Source organism: Gorilla gorilla, chromosome 12 (genome assembly GCF_029281585.2).
Source record: "Gorilla gorilla gorilla isolate KB3781 chromosome 12, NHGRI_mGorGor1-v2.1_pri, whole genome shotgun sequence".
NCBI classification, from domain to species: Eukaryota; Metazoa; Chordata; class Mammalia; order Primates; family Hominidae; genus Gorilla; species Gorilla gorilla.
The window spans coordinates 91,157,744-91,174,795 of NC_073236.2; the positions used below are offsets into that span (position 1 = coordinate 91,157,744).

The 17,052-nt window shown below is 37.3% G+C and overlaps 1 protein-coding gene across 5 annotated transcripts in view; it reads left to right on the top strand.

The window, feature by feature from the left end:
* LHCGR (luteinizing hormone/choriogonadotropin receptor) overlaps nucleotides 1-12,997 on the top strand; it is a 73,393-nt gene extending 60,396 nt beyond the window's left edge. For all 5 annotated transcript variants that reach the window (XM_004029219.4, XM_055377863.2, XM_055377865.2 and 2 more), the window contains 2 exons: nucleotides 2,340-2,420; nucleotides 7,825-12,997. In XM_004029219.4, the coding sequence (XP_004029268.2) occupies nucleotides 2,340-2,420; nucleotides 7,825-8,977 (1,234 nt within the window). In that variant the 3' untranslated portion in view covers nucleotides 8,978-12,997. The remainder of the gene's footprint in view (nucleotides 1-2,339; nucleotides 2,421-7,824) is intronic.
* The last annotated feature ends 4,055 nt before the right edge of the window (nucleotides 12,998-17,052 follow it).

Here is a 17,052-nt window from a genome sequence, read left to right on the forward strand (position 1 = left end):
ATTTTTCTTTTTTCTTGGCGGGGGCAGGGAGGAGGTGTGGCTTATTTTCATTTATTGTCCTGAGTAATGGGTACGTAGGTGATCATTCTGTAAGAAATCATTGAGCTATACATTCATGTTTTACCTGCTTTCTGTGTGTTACAATTCAATTTTCTGATGTTTTACAAATTGCTATTACAATATAAGTCTATTTGAAACTTATGAAAAGGAAAATAGGCAAATGTCACATATCTTTTCTGGTTGCGGCCTTGCACCCTACTTCCCTCAGGGAAACTTGATTTGACTTCACCAAGCAACCTTTTGGAAGTAGTCCCTTCTGAGCCTGTCCTTTTCCATAATGTCCAAATTCTTAATGAATGCAGTTGATAAACCTTGTAATAATGTGTCAACAGCATGATACTTCTTTCATAGAATATGCATGAACTGTGTAGAAACAATGCATTGTCTCATCAGAGAAGATGCAAATTTCATTCTCTATGAAAACAAAGATGGACTGTCATGAGAATGCCATCAGGGCACTGAATATGAGGAGAGAAGAAATAAGAGACAATCAGGGGCATTTGTAATTATGAAGAAACCACTGTTGTTGTTTTTTTTCTGTAGACCTCCTCTGTGGACAACCACTATTTTTTTGATTCAACTTTTATTTTAGATACAGAGGGTACATGTACCAGTTTGTTACATGAGTATATTGCATCCAGAAAGTGAGCATAATACTCGATAGGTAGTTTTCAACCCATGCCTCCCTCCTTCCCTGACCCCTCTAGTATTCTGCAGTGCCTGTTGTTCCCATGTTTATGTTCATATGTTCCCAGTGTTTAGCTCCCTCTTATAAGTGAGAAGATGCAGTATTTGGTTTTTTAATCTTGAATAAATTTACTTAAGATTATGGCTTCCAGCTCCATCCATGTTACTGCAAAAGACATGATTTTTTATGGCTGCATAGAATTACATTGTATATATGTACCACATTTTCTTTATCCAATCCAGGCACCCAGGTTGATTCCACATCTTTGTTTTTGTGAATAGCATAGCAATGACCATACAAGTACACGTGTCTTTTTGGTATAATGATCTATTTCATTGGGTATATACCGAGTAATGAGATTGCTGAGTTGAATAGTAGCTCTGTTTTAAGTTCTTTTAGAAATCTCCAAACTGATTTCCACAGTGGATGAAATAATTTACACTCCCACCAACAGTGTATGAGAATTCCCTTTTCTCAAACTGTAAAAGTCCTAAACGAAAACCTAGGAAATACCCTTCTTGACATCAGCCTTGGCAAAGAATTTTTAGCTAAGTCCTCAAAAGCAATTGCAACAAAAACATAAATTGATGAGTGGGACATAATTAGACTACAGAGCTTCCACACGGCAAAAGAAACTATCAACAGAGTAAACAGACAACCTACAGGATGGGAAACAATATTCACAAACTATGCATTTGACAAAGGTCTAATATCCAGAATCTATAATGAAATTAAACGCATCAACAAGCAAAAAAATAAATAATCCCATTAAAAAATGGGCAAACAGCATGAATAGAACAGCATTTTTTCATATGCTTATTGGTTGCTTGTATGTCTTCTAAAGAAAAAATGCTCATCATCACTAATCATCAGAGAAATGCAAATCAAAACCACAATGAGAAAAACAACAGATGCTGGCAAGGCTGTGGAAGAAAAGGGAATGCTTATACCCTATTTCTTTATTCATTTGTATCTCCCTTAAATTTCATCTCTAGGTAAGTGCTCCCCCAGGTGAGAACAGGCCTCATTTTATTTTACTGGTATTTCTCTTCTTTCCACAGGCTAAACTTCTTAGAGGGAAAGATGGAGGAGTAGGGAGCACCCACGTATGTTTCTGCACATAAGAAAAAATAACCTGAAATTCACATCATAATGTCAGGTCCAACATCTTCAAATCCTTACAAAAAAGATGCCCAGTTACAATTCAAAACCATCAACACAGAATGACTGTTAAGGCCAATGTGGAAAGGAGAGTGGTAAGGAGCAAACCTTAATATATCATAAAAGTAGCTTTTAGTAATCATTGGAAAATCCTTGATTCAATATGACAAATTTAAGTTTTTTCATCTCTAGTGCCCACACAAAACGCTTAGTATTCAGAAGCATTTTATCTAAGCTGGAAGCACTCTAATGACAATTCAGAAGCCTTTACTCTCTCCTCAGGAAGCATTTCAGTTAGGACAGTGGTGCAGAACAAGATGCTGGTGTAATAGGTAAAGAATTTGCATGAACAAAGCATAAATAGACTCACAATCAGATTTAGCCTGAAGACCAAAAGCTCAAGTGCTTTTTTTAACCTCTTCTCTTTCAGACAGAATTTTTCACATTCCATTTCTGAAAACTTTTCCAAACAATGTGAAAGCACAGTAAGGAAACTGAATAATAAAACACTGTAAGTATTTGCATGCAAGGAAACTCAGAAGTCGTATCTTGTTCTGTGTGCACCTTATTATCAGCATCAATTATTTTCTTTTGATACAAGTCTTGGTTGGGGAGCTGTTGCAAAGCAACTTTTAATAGTTTTAAAATGGGAATTTTTTCTTTGCAATTGGCGTCAAGTTGATCAGGTATGTCTTTCAACTGTTTAAAAAAACTATTTTAAAATGTTCCTTAATATTTATTCTACAATTATATTAAAGCCTCCTCAAAAATTAAAACTTTGCAGGTATGTTGATGTCACCAAAGGCTGATATAACTGATAGCTTCATTTGTAAGAATTTTCCCTATGCACATGGTCAACATTCCACAAAGATTAACTAATTGCAAACATAGCTTAAAAGTAGCCACTTCCCTTAAAGGAGACTTAGGCTACCTCGACAACTATGCTCCTGAGCTTAAAATGAGTCTTAATGCTATCGCTACCACATACACTGGATGGAAGCTACATCTCTGTTTTACTGACTAACTTATAACACTTTTCTGCTATAAATGCTGGCTGCCTTGGCATTTCACTTATCTTCAACTGCAAAAGAGCATGCCTCAAAAGATAATCCCAGTGTCCCTACGGCACATTTACTAAGATTTAGAAGTTTTATTATGCCCCCATGAGTCCTCCAGACTACAAAACTAGATGTCCCTCTAAGATACTTTGCCAATCTCTTTCTGAAATTTTCTCTTCTTTTCTTTTCCTATCAATCTCCAAGTTAGACAGATGCTTCAGGTTGGTACGGTGGAATGACCCTGGACTTTGGGGTTCCATTCCAAGTATATGAATCTTTGGAAGTAACCTTCCTGTAACACAGTATCGCTGGCAAAATTTATCCCTTTTGAGACCTTTCTCCTCATCTGTAAGGAACAGCAGAAATACCATTTGGCTTTCAGAACCATGAGAATGAAGGAAGTTGCTAAGCAATGCGACAACACCAAGGGTAAATAAGTATTACTGTCTCCTTCTTTTCCTTTTCTCGCAGTAGGTCTGGCACCCATATCCTCCAGTGGCCTTTTCTTCACCCTTCCCTCTCTTCTTGCTCAGTATTCTATCAGCAACCTTCTATGTAACTCTTTTGCAACCACATGACTTTATTCTTATCATCAAGAAAACATTTATGGATATAGTTAATAATAGCACCAAGGAGTGGTTTGAGGGGAAGGAAGACTTTAAACCATCCTCAATATAATCCTCACCAGTCCTCACCATAAACCTTCTCAAATGAGCATATACAACCTTAAGTTTCCTATGCTATCACTGCTTTAAGACAGGTCCCTAATCTCTAGCATCTCCAAAACTAACTGAAATTAACATAAAATCTAAGTAAAAAGAACATTCTCCTTGTGAAAGCATTTTATGATAAACCTCCTACCTCCTACTTCCCACCAGATAGCCATTCCTCAGTCCCTAGAGTTTAGAAATTCTAGAGCCAGCCACTAAGGCTTACCTATTCTCCCCAAGATAATGTGTCCTTACCTCTATGGTTGGCCCTATTGTCCTCCTAAAATTCCCACCTTTTCTCCTTTCTTTCTTGTGACTGGAGCAGCGGTGCTACAGCTCTCATTCCTCTGATTCAATATTACTAAGCCCATGTGAGTCCATTCATACTCCCCACATAGCCTCTAATACTAAAGACAGCTCTGTGCTGGGCTTTGTCAATAAGCATGATGCTGCCCTCAGGAGCCATCCCAGGACACAAATATCAGTAACAGCAGGTGGGCATTTAGTCCGAAGACAAATCACCAGGGAGAAAAATTGCTAGACATATGCCCAGAAGGGCAAAAAAAGAAAGGACGAAGGACCAGACAGCGAGAGGAAGTGAGAAAACATGTTTGACCTCTTGTTGATATAAATTTAATCAGAAATCATGGCAGAATTTTTAGAAGTTTTACAATAGTGCTTCTAACAGCTGAAGTAGTTTTGATAAGGGCAAAGGAGTAAAGGAAATCAGGAATAGCTGGACAGTTTTCATCTAATTTAACAAGGGCTATTATTTTGTATGAATCATCCAGAGAACTTACTTAAAATGCAAATTCTTGGGCGGTGTCTCTAGAGATTTTTTATTCAGGGTTTGGGGTAAAGCCAGGGGTCTGCATTTTAACAAACACCCTGGTGATTCTGATGGAGCTGATCCAAGGACCACACTTTGAAAAACAATGAGAGAGAGTGAAGTTAGGGGAAAGGTCTCTGAACTGTGATTATGAAGACCGCATGCTGCCACTGTCACTATCCCCAAGAGACCTTGGACAAGTCACTTGCCTCCTTTAATCTTGGTTTCGTTACCAATAAAATGAAAGGATTCAATGAGATGGCCTTTAAAACCCTTTTTTTTTTTTTTTTTTTTTTGAGACAGAATCTCAGTCTGTCACCTAGGTTGGAGTGCAGCGGCACGATCTCAGCTCACTGCAACCTCCACCTCCCGGGTTCAAGTGATTCTCCTGCCTCAACCTCCCAAGTAGCTGGGATTACAGGGGCATACCACCACGCCTAGCTAATTTTTGTATTTTTAGTAGAGACAGGGTTTTGCCATGTTGGCCAGGCTGGTCTCAAACTCCTGACCTCAGGTGATCTGCCAGCCTCAGCCTCCCAAAGTGCTGGGATTACAGGCATGAGCCACCGCGCCCGGCCTTAAAACCTTTCTAATGCTAAGAAATTTATGATCTATTTTCTTTAATAGTTCTTTATAACCATCTCCTCCCTTTAAAGATTAAAAAAATGATAATTATATTGATGTCTGTGAGAAGAGGACAAACAAATGTGCTGGTTATAACAATATTTAATAATAAAACACGAGAGGTTCCTATGTGGTCTTCTGTACATAGCAGCAGCCCTTCTCTGGTTCCAAACTGGGCTCCACAATACTCTAACATATTTTCGGAGTCCCAGGTCACAGATTTTTTTTCTTTTTAAAAATCTGTGTTCTTTCCCTTCAGTATTGTATTCTTCCAATTTATTATCTCCTCCACTCACTGAACTAGGTATGCACTTAAAATACAAAACATGGGAAGTTAGCTTTTGAAAGCAGAGAAAAATATGCTTTTAATAATATGTAGGAACCATAAGGTTCCTCACGTATTATACAAAAATGTATTATAAATACATATATGTAATGGCCTTGACAGCAAAATTATGCCCATTTCTCCAGTTCCTAAGATTGTATTAGCAGAAGATGGGTAAAAACAAAAATGTTTGTTGAGCCTACATGCATCATGCTGTGTGCTCATTGTCCCTGTATCTTCTCAGTTCCTTTCAGAGCTAGAATCATCCTGGTTTAGAATTATTCACTCTACAAACATGTATTGAATGAACACTCTGAGCCAAAACTGTGCTAGGCACTGGGATTTCAGAAATAAGTAAAACCTAGTCCTCTGTTTTCAAGAAGTGAATAGACAATTAAAGAAGATAGATATGCATCATCACTTAATTGCAATAGGTTTTGATAATTGCAATTGTATTAAGTGCAGCTCTGGCAGGAGGATAAATAATACTTGGGTACTATAATCAAGAAAGCCTTCATAGAAGAGCTTATCTTTACAGATGAGGAGGAATTCACCAGAGAGATAAGGAAAGGAAGAAAATTCTAGGCAGAAGTACGTACAAAGACAGAGGAGTGAAACAGTAGAACTTATTCAGAGAACTATGAGTCATTTTATGTGACCAAAGGGAAGGTTGCTCAAGGGATCTGCAAGAGCTAATTTTAAGAATCCCTAATATTGATTGCTTCAAGAATTATTCTAAACATTCTACATGTATGAATGCATTCAACTCTTAGCACAACTCTAACATAGAAGGTATGATTATTATCCCTACTTGGCAAATAAAGAACTTGAGGCACACGGATATTAATTAACTCTCCTGGGATTACACAGCCTGTACGAGCCATGCTAGGAATGGATCCTGTCAGTCTTGCTCCAGAGCCCATTCTCTGAATTCTGCAGCACTACTGCTTCTTAGAGATGAGGTTGGAGAGATAGGCAGAACCCAGACCAAGGAGGGCCTTGGAAGTCATCACAATGAGTTTGGATTTTATCTCATAGCCAATAAGAGCCTGGGGCAGGTTTGAATTCGATAAGTGAAATTAGTAACTTTGTATTTGGGAAAGGCCATTCTAGAAGGAACATACAGAATGGACTAGGGAGAGAGCTAAAATTGGAGAAAGGATATCAGGAAGAAAACTAATTGCTCCATAAGAGAGGACAAAAACCTGGGCCAGGCGTGGTGGCTCATGCCTGTAATGCCAGCACTTTGGAGGCTGAGGCAGGCAGATCACGAGGTCAGGAGATGGAGACCATCCTGGCCAACACGGTGAAACCCCGTTTCTACTAAAAATGCAAAAAATTAGCTGGGTGTGGTGGCATGCGCCTGTAGTCCCAGCTACTCAGGAGGCTGAGGCAGGGGAATCGTTTGAAACTGGGAGGCAGAGGTTGCAGTGAGCCAAGATTGTGCCACTGCACTCCAGCCTGGTGACAGAGCAAGAGTCCGTCTCAAAAAAAAAAAAAAAAAAAAAAAAAAAAAAAAAAGAGAGAGAGAGAGGAAAAGACCCTAAACTCAGGAAGTATCAGTGGGGTTGGAAAGGAGTGGCAAAGGAAGGACTGTTCTTTCACTAGGGACAAAGTACCTCTTAAGCCTCCCTCTGTCTTTGACTCATACCCCTAAAGAGCAATGTTTTCATCATCTCTTCCTATTGTCCACAACTATATTCTTCCTCTGCTCCTAAATTTCTAATAATCTATCCTTGGTTTCTATTTCTTGATTGGACTATTTGATTAGCTAGGGACTTAAATGCAAACAAGTCCACCAGTAGCTAATGACTTTCAACAACATAAGCCTTCCAATTCCATTTGTGTTCTACTACATACGAACAGCTTGGTAGCAGTTTGGTTGGCAACTAAATGAGAGATAAATAGTTAAGAAAACGCCAAGAAAGGATTATTTTAGATTTACCAAGCATAGATTGTCTTTCTAAACTTGTTTTCCAAAGAAAGTCATCCTTTGTAAACAGCTTCATTAAGTTTTTGTATCAATGTTATATATATATATGTATGTATGTATAGTATATATATGTGTATATATGTATATATGTGTGTATATGCGTATATGTGTGTGTACATACGTATATATGTGTATATATGTGTATATATGTGTGTATATATGTGTGTGTATATATAGTCTAAATGGCTTTTCATTCCCTTCTTAAGGTACTCCTACATCAAATCAGAGTTCTCAAATAATTTAACAAATAAATGTAAGGCTGAGGCTATTATGGCTTTGTTTCCTTTTGTTTCTTTGGCTTTAAAGAAACATAATTCTTGAATTTTTTAATACTCAGAGAAAATCCCTTACCTCAAGCCAATAATTCTTCTTACAGTTATTCTTCCATGCTTGCTGAGAGTGAACTGAGTGGCTGGGACTATGAATATGGTTTCTGCTTACCCAAGACACCCCGATGTGCTCCTGAACCAGATGCTTTTAATCCCTGTGAAGATATTATGGGCTATGACTTCCTTAGGGTCCTGATTTGGCTGATTAATATTCTAGCCATCATGGGAAACATGACTGTTCTTTTTGTTCTCCTGACAAGTCGTTACAAACTTACAGTGCCTCGTTTTCTCATGTGCAATCTCTCCTTTGCAGACTTTTGCATGGGGCTCTATCTGCTGCTCATAGCCTCAGTTGATTCCCAAACCAAGGGCCAGTACTATAACCATGCCATAGACTGGCAGACAGGGAGTGGGTGCAGCACTGCTGGCTTTTTCACTGTATTCGCAAGTGAACTTTCTGTCTACACCCTCACCGTCATCACTCTAGAAAGATGGCACACCATCACCTATGCTATTCACCTGGACCAAAAGCTGCGATTAAGACATGCCATTCTGATTATGCTTGGAGGATGGCTCTTTTCTTCTCTAATTGCTATGTTGCCCCTTGTCGGTGTCAGCAATTACATGAAGGTCAGTATTTGCTTCCCCATGGATGTGGAAACCACTCTCTCACAAGTCTATATATTAACCATCCTGATTCTCAATGTGGTGGCCTTCTTCATAATTTGTGCTTGCTACATTAAAATTTATTTTGCAGTTCGAAACCCAGAATTAATGGCTACCAATAAAGATACAAAGATTGCTAAGAAAATGGCAATCCTCATCTTCACCGATTTCACCTGCATGGCACCTATCTCTTTTTTTGCCATCTCAGCTGCCTTCAAAGTACCTCTTATCACAGTAACCAACTCTAAAGTTTTACTGGTTCTTTTTTATCCCATCAATTCTTGTGCCAATCCATTTCTGTATGCAATATTCACTAAGACATTCCAAAGAGATTTCTTTCTGTTGCTGAGCAAATTTGGCTGCTGTAAACGTCGGGCTGAACTTTATAGAAGGAAAGATTTTTCAGCTTATACCTCCAACTGCAAAAATGGCTTCACTGGATCAAATAAGCCTTCTCAATCCACCTTGAAGTTGTCCACATTGCACTGTCAAGGTACAGCTCTCCTAGACAAGACTTGCTACACAGAGTGTTAACTGTTACATCAGTAACTGCATTATTGAATTGTTCTTAAACCTGTAAAAAAAATTACCTGTACCAGTAATTTTAACATAAAGGGTTGGATTTAGGAAATTATTTATTTTTAGGTACATTAGGCAAGAGACCTCTACCTAGTAGAAAGTGTAGTCTATGACCACTGTCATACTAAAAACTATTTGTCATTGTTACATGGCATAAATACTGAAGTTGAGAGTGTTTAGAAATTTTTATAGAAATTTTGACACAGTAATTTTGTTTGATGAATCTTTTAAAAAACTGAGGAGGTATTTTGCATATCTTTTTTTTCATTTTCGTAATTTGTATTGCATTCTATAAAAATATTAGTTCATAACAGATCAGAAATTTAAAATAACTGGCCTTTTTCCTCAGGTAGCTTGAAAAACACACTCTAGAGATGCACTGTCCAATCCGGTAGCCACTAGCCACATGGGGCTAAATTAAAATTAAATAAAATGAAAAATGTAGTTTCTCAGTTGCACTAGCTACGTTTCAAGTTCTCAATGGCTACGTGTGACTAGTGCTTACCATACTGGACAGCACAGACACAGAATATTTTCATCACCACAGAAAGTTCTATCTGTTCTATTATAGAGACTTTTATCTATCCCCTATCTGGATTCTACTTATTTATAATTTAAGGTAAACATCTGAAAGCACATTTCAGCCTATTTGCTTAGTGAAACATTAAGCTGTAGACTGTAAACTCCTCATGAGTAGGAACCCTGTCTCAGTGCATTTTGTTTTCCTGCTCCCTACCTCAAGATCTTGGCAATGGTACACTACAAATGTGTTGAGTTAGAATTACTCTGAAGTTATGAAACATATAATGAAAACAATTTTTTCTAGAGCTTATATTTTTATTTGAATGAAATAAAATGTTTAAATATTTAAAAATAATTAAGTTTCATCGTTTCTATCCTTTGGAGAGTATAGGAAAAGACATTCAATATTTGCTGGAAGATATTTTTACTTACTAGAATTGTCTCTTATAGGACAACAAAACTATGCTTTTAACTACAGTGTTTTTTATATGCTCCTTTAACTTTTTTAAAGTAACTCTTATTGAAAGCTAATTCTATACCAAACATCTTGAAAAACGTTATATAATTTAACCCATTTAATCTTCATAAAACTCTATGATGTAGATATTATTCACATTTTATAGGAGAGCAAAACCTACAATTTGTCAAAGTTCTCAAAACGAATAAAAGATCCAACTAATAGAATTTAAACTCAAAGTTCTGATTCAGGACCCCAGCCTCTTAATCACTGTATTTTACTGACTCCCATATTGGTAAAACAGTCATCTAAAGGTTTAATATGCATTCAAAGTTCCTTAAATTTTCCACAACGTTTTATTATGTTTTCAAATGTGCAGAAAAATTGAAAGAATTGTACAGTGAACACCCATACAGCACCACTTAAGTTCAACAATATTTTACCATATTAGCTTCATTACATATGTATATAATTATCCATTATTTATCAATTCATCTTATTTTTGATGCATTTCAGAGTAATTTGTAGACATCAGTACTTGGCCCTAAACATTTTGGCACTTTTATTACTAACCAAGATATTTACATTTCTAGATAAAATTTACATATAATGAAATGGACAAGTCTTAAGCATACCATTTAATGAGTTTTGAGAAATGCATACACCATGTGACCCAAACTTCTGACCCAAACTTCTATCAATGCATAGTAATATAATATCATCACCCTCAGAAAGTTCCCTCATGCCCCTTCCCAGTTAATTCCTGACCCCCAGCCCCACAGGGAAGGATGGTTTTTTATTTTTCTCCCACCAATTAGTTTGTCTGTTCTAGAACTTCATATAAACAGAATCATATAGTATATACTCTTTTGTATAAGGCTTCTTTGACTCAACCCAATGTGTTTGCTACTTATCCATGTTACTGCTTGAATATTGCTGATTAGTATTACATTGTATGAATAGAATATTGTTTCTATTCTTCTATTAATGAATATCTGTGTTATTTCCAATTTTTAGCTTTGAGATTTTATTATATAAATGTATAGACATAACTAGACACTCTACACATCCAATCTGTTTTCAATCCTTATGCCACTGTGCAAAGTGATTCAAAGAGATCATAACATTATAAATTTTATAAAATCTCTTCTCTGTACTGTGTTTTTCACATTTCTGACTTTTCTGCTGCATAACAAGTTACTTGTCTTTATTCAGATGCAGGCCTCTCTCATAAGCTAGTGTTCTAAAATTTGTCTCAGCAATATAACTGAATACTAATTAGTCATGTTGCTGTATACCTAACACAAACTTTCTGTTTCATATATAAATCCCAGAACCAAAACAGCTAAGTAAGCAAAAAAAGCACAAAGGAAAAAAAGGGAAATAAAATCTATTCTTGTGGAGAAACTTTAAATTACACACTCAAATGCAGTTTGAGACCAAGCTACTTGTACACATACTCTGAATAACTTTCATGACCTTTGCACAAAAACTGATGTTTATTTTCTACATTATAAGTTTTAACACATGGAGTTACAGTTTATTGTCTCCCTCATTCTCATTCCCATATTCTTCAGTTGCTAAGATCTACCAGTTATTCTTTTGAATTGTCTTCTACACCAGTTAATATTCCAGGGCCAGGCATGGTGGCTCATGCCTGTAATCCCAGCACTTTGAAAGGACAAGGCAGGAGGATCACTTGAGGCCAAAAGTTCAAGATCAGCCTGGACAACATAGCGAGACCCCATCTCTACAAAAATTAAAATTAAAAAATTAGCCAGGTGTGGTGGCAACATGCCTGTAGTACCAGCTACTTGGGAGGCTGAGGCAGGAGAATCACATAACCCAGGAATTCGAGGTTACAGTGAGCTATGATCATCTCATTGTACTCTAGCCTGGGCAACAAAGTGAGACCCTGTCTCAAAAAAGAAAAAAAAACTTCCCATGTAAATGTAAACTGAAAAAAATATTGTATTCCTATTGCCACACCCACATCTCAGATCATTTTTCCCCTTACTCCTGGAGTATCTCCCTAATTTTTATTCCTATCCAATCTTTCCCATGTCCATACTCTCATACCCACTACCACTGATTGTCATAAAATCCTATTTCACCTTATTATATACCTGCAAAAAAAATCCTGAGCAATTCATCAGACCTATAAATTTAAATTTTAGAGCTTAGCCTAACATTCAAAGAGCTCTAACTTTATTTCTACTGATCTACTTTAAATCTACTAACTTTATTTCCTGCTGATTTTCTACATGAAACAAACTGTTCTAGTCACTTTTCCCTAGCCATGCCCTATGAATATCCATGCTGGAGCCCATGCCATTCTCACTGTCTGAATATCTTACCCCTTACCTGTCCTTCCCTCCATCCTTTAAGGCCCTAAAACAACCACAGGTTCATCTTTTTAACCTTTTTTCTTAAAGAAAAACAAAACAAAACAAAACAACCAGTCTCACTCTGTAAGCCAGGCTGGAGGACAGTGGTGTGATTAAGGCTCACTGCAGCCTCTACCTCCTGGGCTCAAGTGATCCTCCCTCCTTGGCCTCCCAAGTAGCTGGAAATACAGGCATGCACCACCATGCCTGGCTTTTTTTTTTTTCTTGTAGAGATGGGGTTTAGCCATGTTGCCCAGGCTGGTCTTGAACTCCAGTCTTCAAGAAATCCTCCTACCTTGGCTTCCCAAAGTGCTGAGATTACAGGCATGAGCCACCGTGCCCGGTCTTTTTTATTTTTTAAAAATTAAACTCTCTTTACTTTCTCCTTAATCTACTATAGTCAAGACTCTTCCTTTATACAAAATAAAGTAGGGCATAAATAATGTATAACCCACAGTGGTCTCTCTCTTTGGACTTCTTTAGCATTTGTCCTCTGCATCACTCATTTGTCTCTTACCCTACACTGCTGGGTATTATTAATTATCTTTACAAGCACACCGCTTATTCACCTATGATAGGAGTTTTTTTAGTGATACACTCATCTCTGTTTCCGACTATATCTAGAGTCTTACACATCATAGATGATTAATAATTTTTTAGCTGATTCACTTTTATAACTGAAAATAAAATTGTCCTAGTTAAGAAGCATTTCCTATATGAGATGGTCTCATAGAAAACATGTGTATCCTTATTCTGTATAATCTCTCATACCTAAATCGTAAAAATGCAATACTTGATAAATTTATATTTCTATTTTGTATTTTTTAACCAACATTTGATATTATCACTAGTAGGTTGCAAAATGGCTAAGAGGGGTTAATTCATCTGGAATAACTCATCTAAATTTACAAAATGATTTTAAAGGGCAATGGTATTTTTTCCTCCATTTATAACATTTGCTGTAAAAGGCATGATTTTGGTTTCCTCAAATTGTAGTAAGTCCACATGTAAATTAAGAATCTCTGTCACAAATATTTCAATAAATGTGTTTATAATTAGAAATAATGTTTTCCTCAAAATGAGCAATATTTTTATCTTTTTCCCCCTAAGAGTTATTACCTAGGGCTTTCTACTTATAATTTAGCTTTCTAGTTATAAATCACAACATTCTCACCTGGCTTAGTGTGTATTTACATGAAAACGAGGATAATATTAACCTACTAATATGAGTCAAAATAAAATCTCCCACTAAATCCCCTCCCTTTTTACCCACCACAATTAACTGATGCTATTCACTCTAAAAGTTATTCTTTTTCCTACACAACCTAAGTGACTGAAACTGAGTATGTCAATAGATTTCTTGCTGCTCTATGGAGACTGAGCTACAGAGGTGATTATTTACATATATTATAGCCATGACTGAGGTGTTCTGCACATCAAATAAAATAGGTAAATGTACCATACAAGGTCAGTTGGTCAGTCCCTGAGAGACTAACTGTACGAACTCGGCAAGATCTTCTTAGTCTACAGAGAAAAGAAGAAAGTATGTAAGAAAGAGCTATAGCATAGGCCAGGTGTGGTGGCTCACACCTGTAATCCTGGTACCTTGGGAGGCCAAGGCAGGCAAATCACTTGAGCTCCCAAGTTCAAGACAGGCCTGGGCAACATGGCAAAACCCTGTCTTTACAAAAAATACAAAAATTAGCCGGGCATGGTAGTGCATGCCTGTAATCCCAACTACTTGGGAGGTTGAGGCATGAGGATCTCTTGAGCCTGGGAAGTGGAGGTTGCAGTAAGCCAAGATAGCACCACTGCACTCCAGCCTGGGTGATAGAGCCAGACCTTGTCTCAAAAAAAGAGAAGAGGAGGAGAAAGGGAGGGGAGGAGAAGGGGAGGAGAAAGGGAAGGGAGGAGAAAGGGAAGGGAGGAGAAACAGAGGGGAGGGGAGGGGAGAGGAGAGGAGAGGAGGAAAAGAAGGAGGAAGAGAGGGAGGGAAGAAAGAACTACAGCATGCTAACAAAAATACTTGAGAAATTCTCAGAGTATACTGACATAGAAATTTCTCTACCTATAAAAGAGCTTAGAAATGACATTTGCCAAGAGACTGTCTTTATAAGAACTTAAGAAACTTAGAGTATTTTGTTATAAAAATGCAATAGGATATGTTTACCTCGGACATAATAAAGAGGTTCCTGAAAGTAAAAGTAATATGATATCAAAGCCAAGTCTCAGGTAAACTCTCCTGACTTACAGGGCTTTTAAAGAATAATTTTCTCTTTTAAAATTAACTAGTGTCTCACCCTATCTTTACTCCACAGGTTAAAAATGTAGGTAGTGAAATCAATTTAGTGGGTCAACACCATCAATTTTTTTAATGAAACAAAACAGAATCAAATAGATGATGTCGGGAAGGCTATCATATGCTAAAGGCAGCATGATTTTCTGAAACTTTTGTTTCATTTGTGTTATGTGTGTTAGTAGACATGCAAATATATACTGAGTTGTTAAACTGTATTTCTTAGGGTAGATTCTGGCCAAAAAATGTTAAAGTCACTGTTCAGATGACTTCTCAAGAACTAGGATTTTTCCTAGCATTATCTGAGACCAATAAAAAGGTAACAGATCCAAAATAATTTGGTGATCTCTTAATTCTCTCTGTAGTCACCAGTGAAACTATGTAATTGGTTTATGTTAGCATGCAAGGAAAATTATTACTATTGTTTTGTGATAAGCGTACATTTAAATTGATTTTTTGCATTTTTAAAAGATGAGGGGCATGAGGGCAAGCAGAGACACAAATGGAACAACCATGACTAATTCTTTAATGATAAAGTATACTACACAAACAAAGAGGCCCAATATCATAACAGTATTTGTAATATACCATTTAAAAAATCACTAAAGTAAAATGAGATTTTAAAGTTCACAATGAAAAAGAGGAAAAGAATTTTAGAAACAAATATTATTGCCTCCCCCAGGCACTTGAACCAACACATTAATTCCCAGTTCCCAGGTGTGTACACCTTATCAATAAATTCAGCCCTTAATTTGCAATAAAATTTGCCTGGGGAAAATACAGAATGACTGGGAGGGCCTGAAAGAAAACAGGAAGAAGAAAGTACACTCCTCAGCCCTGGAGTGGGTACATTTCAGACAGATGCAAAGGGCTCTCTTTTTGCTTTCCATGTAGAGAATACAGACATTTCATGGAAGGCAACACCCTTGAAAAGAACCCACAGCTCCTGGGAGTTCTCAAGATCCAGAGAAGGATCTAGAATAGCACTGGTAATAAGGAAAAGGTCAATCACTCTAAGGATGAAGAGGGCCTAGTGGGAGAATACAGTTAGGGGACCAGCCCACTCACTAGTACTAAATGAATCCTCATGCAGCTGCCTACTTTAGGCTGGAGACAATACCCCATCCACATTGCCCAGGACCCAGAGGAGATCCATCCAGATTTCAAGAAGATATACCAATAGCTGAGCCTCCTGGGTAGGACAGAAAAGTGTTGGAAAAAAATTAAACTCCCCAGTAGGGTTGCTTTCCAAAAAGATATGGGGAATTTGCCCTGTAACCAGTCAGATCCAGGCATCGAATCCTTAAGGAGCTTTAATAGGCCATAACCTACTCATCCCTGCACTGCTCTTTTTATGACAGTTACTGTCCTTAAAAACACCATTCAGGGATAAAAACAGAGCTCCTAGACTTACAGACCATATGTGCCCCACCTGCTAAGAGCAGCAGAGTGATGGGGAAAATATTTCTTTAAGAGAAGTGAATCTACTAAGGAAAAGAGTATTATAGAATAACTTATCGGAATATTAATTTGCTTTGGTTTTTACTGCCACAGGAAAATGAGGGCTATTTATCTGATGTTTTGTTTTCTCTCTGTGATTTCAAGACTGTTATCCAGTCCTCCGTATCTCAAATGAGACTGCCAAAGCAGAAGTTGCTGAAGAGAACATCTCTTCTTGACTTTTGTTTCAGAAAGCCTAAAATCAATGAAGGAGATCCCTGTTAAGAAAAAAGAGAGTGAGGTACTGCCTTTGAAGGGGAAAGGGTTTGCAAAGGGGTCTTCCGCTGCACGAAAAACAGAAAAAGTAGGGAGAGAGAAAAAAAACGCACCATGATTAGGAAAAATACAGAAATATGAAATTTCAAGAAGTAGAACAGGAACCTAACCCACTTCCTCACAATTCCCCAGAAATATAAAGAAGAATGACCTAGCCAAATGATAAGTCCAGAGAGGCTGATCCTTAGCTACAGGGATCCTAGCCTCAGCAAAGATTTTCATGTTCAAATAATAGTATAGGCGCCTGCCTCCAGGGGACTATCTGGGCTTAAACAGTCAACATACTTCCAGTGATCAGTACAGAATTAAAACCCAAAGACGCCTTCTTGAATATCCCACTACTTAAAAGACTCCCAAGGACGTTCTATAACATGGTTTGGTGAGAGGTGGGAGGAATGCTGATCCCAATCTAATAACTGATACTGACTTTACCATGAAGGGGAACTGAAGTGTGATTTAAATTTTACTTCAAGAAAAAAGAAATGTGATACTTCTTCATGTTCCATTATCCTGATGCATCTATGCTTTGTAATGGTATAGAATGAGAGTTTTAAAAAACCCTGTTAAGACATAAAACAAAATACATACAAAA